Below are 6,750 nucleotides of genomic sequence, written 5' to 3' on the forward strand. Positions count from 1 at the left end.
AAGTCAAGAACAGCCTTTTTGGAGGTTTTTGCAGAAATCCTCGCCTCTAACCTCCACTTGGGAGAAGTAGAAAAATAAAAAAATTAGCGACTTCAGTTTTGTTCCACGACTTTCCACTCTAGCGGCCTTATTCCGCTGTGGCGGCGCCGCCCCGACGGGTCCATTCCGCTCTCGCGTGGTGATAGGACCCACTCACGCTAAATTCTTGTGAATTTCTTTTTTAATCATGATTAACGATGACTCAGGTCGTTACAATTGGAAGAACAAAAAAATGTGTTCGAAAGTTTAAGGTGCAAAACTCACAAGTATGAATTTTATCAAAATCGAAATTTCTTATCAAGGACGAGAACTCAAAAATGTGTGGAGTAAATTGAAGAGAGCAACTTAGCTTTTGATTGTAATAATGATATAATATAACAGAGTTTAATTCAATCCTATCATATGTCTTGAGGAATGCATTTTACTATTGCCTCTTTTTATTTTTATTTTATAAATAGTGTAATTGTAGAATACAGGGAAAAAATAATTTAAAGAGACACCAAATTTATGCAAAGAACAAAAGAGAGAGAGAGATATTCTCAGAACATGCTATTTTTATCATTAGTTCATTTTCACAATAAGTCATGATCTTCTTATAGTTCTCCAGGTGTAGGGACCAAACCCACATCATCTATTTCTATATTTACGAGAGACTAGCAAACAATTTGCACATTATATATTATTTCATATTACAATAACAATATATTCGGTATATTTTTATAAATATAATCCAAAAAGAATAATTATATGCAGATTTTATTATTATCTTTATAAGACGAAATTATATATTTTTGATAGACTCCCGATTAAAAAAAATTAATCCATATTATTGGTGATGAAAAAAAAACATCCATAATGGTGGAACAATTTTTCTCCGTTCACTCTAATTCCTTTTACTTACTATTATATAGTTAATGATATATATATAGGAGAATAACACTTCTAGTCTTTTGGTTATTTAGTGAATTTTAATTTTGATCCTGGTAATATATGATTTAATATATTTAATTTTAATTAATTAAAAAATATTTTTTTGGTACTTTAACATAGAAAATATGTTATATCTTAGATTATTTTAGAAGTATATTAGTAGCAATATAAGTTTAACATAGCATGCGAGTAATTAATAATTTATTTGTTTTAGCTATGATTGACAGATTTATCTGATACCAATTGTTGGTGGAAGGTGATAACATTGACAAATATCTCATGGAATTAATCATGCGCGCAAATTAACTCGCATAGTATAATAATTATTAAAAAAAAAGCATGAGTAATTAAATAGTAAGACGGTTCATAATCCTAAAGATTATAAATATTCATAAGCAAAAAGATCCAAAAATGTATAATTCAAATAATTAAATATTAAATAAGCTTAATCAAAATATCAAATAACGTAAGAATTAAAAGTAGAATTTATCAGTGGAGGATCAAAAAAGCTACACTCATGATGATTTAATTCTTCTCATATTTTTTATTGGGCAGATTTTAGTATATTTGCATAAGTGGGACCCCTGTAAGAACATCATACACTTCATTTTATAACCCACCAAATTAAAAGGTTGGAGAATATTGTATTTTTATTTCGAAAAAGAAAAAAAGAAAAAAAAAGAAAACAATTTTAAATAAAGTAGAGAGGAGGAGAAACATTCACTGGCACCCATAAAAAAACCAATTTATATGTTTCAACTTCCCCACTTCTCTTCCATTCATAACAATAATACCCATTCGCTTCTATATATCTCTCTAAAAATCTCTCTAACGCCAATAATTTTCTTTCTTGCATTTGTTGTAAATTTTTTCATAAAAGTCATTGTTTATCAGGCAGGCTGTTTGTGTTGGGTTTAATCAAAGGTTATACATTGTATGTTGTATTGTTGAATTGAATTGAATTATGGGAAGGAAGAATAGAGGAACAACGAAAGGGAGAGTCTCAAGAATTGGAAGTTATGCGATTGCTTCGTCAATCGATGAACCCAATTCAATTTCTTGTACAACGTTCAATATTCTCGCACCAATTTATAAAAGACTCAATCATGAGGTGAGGTTCGGTTCGTTTCAATTCCCATTATCGTCTGCTATTGTTTTAACCATCTAGTAAATGACAATTTTTCTGTTTGTTTGTTTTATGGGGATTTTAGGACCAAAGTTGCAGAGAAAGCGATTACAAAGCGAATTGGTTGAGCAGGAACAATAGGATATTGGATTGGTTGTTGTTTGAGAGGTCTTCCATTATTTGTCTTCAGGTTACAAGTTTTAATCATTTTTTTTTGTTTATGAAATTGGCTTTTAATATGTTTATAAGGTGAAGTATATTTATTGAAGATTCTTAAATTTTGTTTATAGGAATTCTGGGTTGGAAATGAAGAACTTGTTGGTATGTATGACAAGAGGCTAGGAGATGCAGGATATAATAATTTCAAGCTTGCACGAACCAATAATCGTGGCGATGGTACGCCTTATTCTTTGTTCCTTCCCTTTTATTCTATTTTATTGACTAGGAAGTAGAAAAGTTCTTTTTTTTACCCATTCAGTTTAGCCACCTCCAACCCCTTTTGACTAAAACCCTGTAAAATCAGTTAATAAGCCGTAGTTTGTTATAGCCCCATATATGACGGGCTAATCTAGAATTTCAAGTTTATGGGTTCTCAGTAATCTCTCTCAAAATTAAAAAAAAAGTACTCTTTTATATGTGGCCAAGGGGGGTGAAACCCCCGTACAAAAGGCAAAGCTAAGCTTAAGCCGGTTCCTTCACTGCCTAAGTGATTGTTTTGTTATTGGGTTCACAACATATACTTCTTATATATTTAATAGATTTTTAATATAAATACAAGATTTGCACAAAAGTTATTGGGTTCCCGAAAACCCGCGGACTGTACCCTTGGCCCGCCCCTGCATATATGATACCTTTTACTTACTAGCTTTAACTAATTTAAGGGAAATAGGAAAGAAGGAATAGTAAATAGAGTAGGTAAGGTTATACTGAAGTTTTGGAACTTGTATCTTTGGTGGCATTGATGGTATTCCTTGTTCCTTGATGGATAAGTGGAATTATCTAATATATCTTTTCTCCTACATTTTAATTGCCTTCCCAGACCAAGCAAGGAAATGAAAGAGCTTCTGTTAAAGAAATAAATTGTAGTTAAGTTGTTGTCAATAATGTCATGAAAAAGTCAGAATTTGTTGAATTGCCTGAAATAATGTTATTGATGCATTTGCGAATATTGAAAGACGTCTTTAAGTCTGCTGTGTTCTGAAAGGAAACTTGATATCAGATGAGTGAGTTTATGGTTTACCTGAAAGAAAGCAGTAGAAGCTATCTCTGATTTTTTCTCTAAATTAAATCAATACTTTTTAAGTAGGGAGGCTGCTTGCTCATTTGTTGATACAATTTTTTGCTGATCTCTATGCAAAGTGCACAGTATTGCCTTAGGTCTTAGCTATGTTGGGTGGTTTCTTAATTCATAATGATTCATCATTGAATTGCTTCATATCTCACCTGATATAGGTCTGCTGACCGCTGTTCATAAGGACTACTTCAGGGTTATAGCCCACAGAGAGTTGCTTTTCAATGATTTTGGAGACCGTGTTGCTCAGCTATTGCATGTTGAACTAATTGCACCTTTCGCACAATGTCGAACCAATAGCGTTCGGCAAGAAATGTTGATAGTGAACACACACCTTTTGTTTCCTCATGATTCAAGTTTCTCTATGGAACGACTGCGACAGGTACATCAATCTTTAATATGGTCATCTTGCTTAGCAGCAGAGCGAAAATCTCCTGCAAATTATACTGATACCTTTGTCTCAATCATGGTGCACTTGCACAGGTCTACAAGATATTGCAATATGTGGAATCATACCAGAAAGAAAATAAGCTTAACCCCTTGCCAATCATTCTGTGCGGGTAATTCTTCAACTACCTTTTCTTTTGTTCGTTTTTGGATATCTACGTCACTGGTAGATTTTGCTAAATCTTTTGTAATTTTGAAGTGACTGGAACGGGAGCAAGCGTGGCCATATTTACAAATTCCTCAGATCTCAAGGATTTGTATCATCATATGATACTGCTCACCAGTACACTGATACTGATGCTCAAAAGGTCCCTTACCATTCAATGTTTATGCTACTCTTGACCCCCGACATTGCAAACATCCTCTGATGGTGATGCCTTTTCTATTTTGCAGTGGGTTAGCCACCGTAATCACCGCGGAAACATCTGTGGTGTGGATTTTATATGGCTTTTAAATCCAAATAGCTACAGGAAATTGCTGAAAACAAGTTGGAGAAATGCAATTTTCAGTATGTTCAAGGTAAAGATAATATGCTCTTTTCCTTTAGTAGCTGGTTGTGTTGTGCATTCTCTGACTCTATGTTAAAATCATAATTGCAAAGCATTCCACTCCGGTCACAATAGGAAGCTGAAACTTGATACAGATTCCTTATATTCAGACTTGTTGCTCTATGATGTTGCTAAGGCAGTTGCCAATTTTGAGATTTTGTTTTTGTTTAGTTGTTGCTTACAATTACTATGATGACATATATGCTATTCCGTAGTAATTCCAATTTTATGTGAAATATTGTTGTGAAGGCTTTGAATCTTTCTCTGAATTAGTTCCTGGCCCTTGGTCCACTTTATTTTGCGCATGAACTTGTGTATGACATGTTTTAGTTTGTTCCGCATAGTAAGAATGAAAATTTCTGTTTAGAGGGTACTGTATCTAACTATTGCTTCAATTTCAGTATCAACTTCGTCGAGCCTCATTAACTGAGAAAGATGCATTTGCTTTTCTTAAAGCTGACAGTGGTGGTGATTACATCACATATTCTGGGTTTTGTGAAGCACTCCGGCAGGTACTTTCATGTCATAAACTCATACATCTCTACCTGTGTACATGTGCTGCAGTCTGCACACATGTGGATTGAACTTCCAGAGGATTTTCTGTTCATTCTCCTATTCTATCTTGTGAAACGGTGCTAAACATTTGTACCCTGACTCACAGCTTAATTTGATTGGACAATGCTATGGGCTGAGTGCTGAGGAGATAAACGACTTGTGGTTGCAAGCAGATATAGATGGAAATGGAGTTCTTGATTACAATGAATTTCAGGTATTGATGCTCAGTGATTTAGAGAATTTCTACTGTTTTCTTCTGTGATTGAGTTATTTCTTAACTGTCCATCTACTCACATAATTCACAAGTTGATTTTTTGTAAAACTGCAATGAGAATGTTTTTAACTTGAAGGCGCTTTGGCTGATATCATGATTTATTAAGAGCATAGCAATCCTACTAGTTACTGTATTTGATTTATTAATGTAATGTATATTTGTCGTAGCATCAAACAGTCTACATTTGACTTAACTGTCTATTATATTAGATGTAGAAGCAATTTAACTTCACATAGGAATAAAATGTATCTGGATCCAAATGACTATCAAAAATTTACAATTGAATCATATTTCTGTTATCAAATAGCAGCATCGGGTATGGAATCCCTCACGGTCAGAGCAAAGAGATTGTATAAGCGATGAGTCATGGGACGGCATTGTTAGTGATACAGAAGAAACAATTGGTTTTAGTGTCAAGAATGCAGTTCTCTTTCCCACCGAAGCTGAGAAAGGAACATGGCCCGAAGATTATTCACTTTCTGATCACGCCAAACTTACTGTGGTATTTTCACCTGTAAGAATGCGATGCTGTCAATTGTCCCGATAGTTTCTTTAATGTTGATTGCCTTGGAACTGAATTTTAAGTAAAAAAGACTTGAGGGTTGTAGCCAGACTACGACATTCTCAAACTGCTGCCTGAGTTCTCGAACTGGGAGAACTTATGCTTGCTTCCAACTGAGCTCTGCTGAAGATAATAAGAACATCTTGAGGCACACATAGGGTTGCTAAGTATTATAGTACAAGAAGGTGCCCACTCCTTCAGAAGAGTATGACTGATGCCTGTATCTTCGAGTTCATTCAAAGTGGCTATCCATGTCGATCAAGATCTACTCTAGCGTTCAAGTATAATGTCATAGTGGGGTTCATGTCGTCATTTCCTCTTCTTACTCTCTACATATTCCATGCTCGTGTATAATGGTATAGGTGGAAGTATATAGAGCAAGTAGGAAATGTAAATATTTAGTTTTAATGAAAGATGTAGTAGCTTAGGCCTTAGAGACGATCCTCTTTGTAGTCGTCGACTGGGCATTTTGACTGCTGCAATGTTCAGTCTGATAATATCGTCGTGTAATATATTACCAGTTGTAACAACTATTGAAGTTGCTTAAATATTTTCTAAGTAAAATGATGTTTGTGCACTGGGTTTGTTTTTATTGATGTATTTCCTTCGTAGAAGAAAGTTTACTTGTGCACATAAGTAGCATATTTTTGAAATGTAATTCTGGTCATGACAAATCAATGGGGATTATTCTGTCTCTTGAATTGACAGATCTTCAGTTGGGGAACCATTTGATTGATGAATTCATTAGCTCATTATACGTTTTGAGTGGCATGTGAGTTTACTGCTTTAATTCGTCACCTGAGATCCAAGTCACCACGAGCAAAGATCTCTTGATTCCTCACGGCCGGACCAGCTTGGAAACAAGCTATACCTCTTGTCTAACCCCCTTGAGCATGCTCTTTGTACAACAAAGAGTTAGTAAGGATCGAAATAGAATGTCTTACGGTGTTGAATCTAATCTAAAACTCTTTCGAACAA

At 34.4% G+C, this 6,750-nt stretch overlaps 1 protein-coding gene across 2 annotated transcripts; it reads left to right on the forward strand.

The window, feature by feature from the left end:
* The first annotated feature begins 1,658 nt into the window (after positions 1 to 1,658).
* LOC129895232 (uncharacterized calcium-binding protein At1g02270) lies at positions 1,659 to 6,349 on the forward strand. Of its 2 annotated transcripts, none has more exons than XM_055970914.1 (10): positions 1,659 to 2,080; positions 2,181 to 2,285; positions 2,386 to 2,491; positions 3,548 to 3,768; positions 3,870 to 3,946; positions 4,033 to 4,141; positions 4,227 to 4,352; positions 4,783 to 4,893; positions 5,043 to 5,150; positions 5,518 to 6,349. In XM_055970914.1, exons 1-10 carry the CDS (start codon positions 1,934 to 1,936, stop codon positions 5,755 to 5,757), a joined length of 1,350 nt encoding a protein of 449 aa, XP_055826889.1. In that variant the 5' UTR covers positions 1,659 to 1,933; the 3' UTR covers positions 5,758 to 6,349. The 2 variants fall into 2 exon arrangements, with proteins under 2 accessions (XP_055826889.1, XP_055826890.1); XM_055970915.1 differs by having other exon boundaries at positions 1,663 to 2,080; positions 5,521 to 6,349.
* Positions 6,350 to 6,750: the final 401 nt, after the last annotated feature.

This window comes from Solanum dulcamara, chromosome 7, assembly GCF_947179165.1.
Source record: "Solanum dulcamara chromosome 7, daSolDulc1.2, whole genome shotgun sequence".
In the NCBI taxonomy this organism is placed as follows: domain Eukaryota; kingdom Viridiplantae; phylum Streptophyta; class Magnoliopsida; order Solanales; family Solanaceae; genus Solanum; species Solanum dulcamara.

Coding starts and splice junctions, on each gene's coding strand:
- LOC129895232 (XM_055970914.1), top strand. CDS start 1,934: ATGGGAAGGAAGAATAGAGGAACAACGAAAGGGAGAGTCTCAAGAATT. Junction 2,081..2,180: donor ATAAAAGACTCAATCATGAG/GTGAGGTTCGGT, acceptor TGGGGATTTTAG/GACCAAAGTTGCAGAGAAAG. Junction 3,769..3,869: donor CTATGGAACGACTGCGACAG/GTACATCAATCT, acceptor GCACTTGCACAG/GTCTACAAGATATTGCAATA.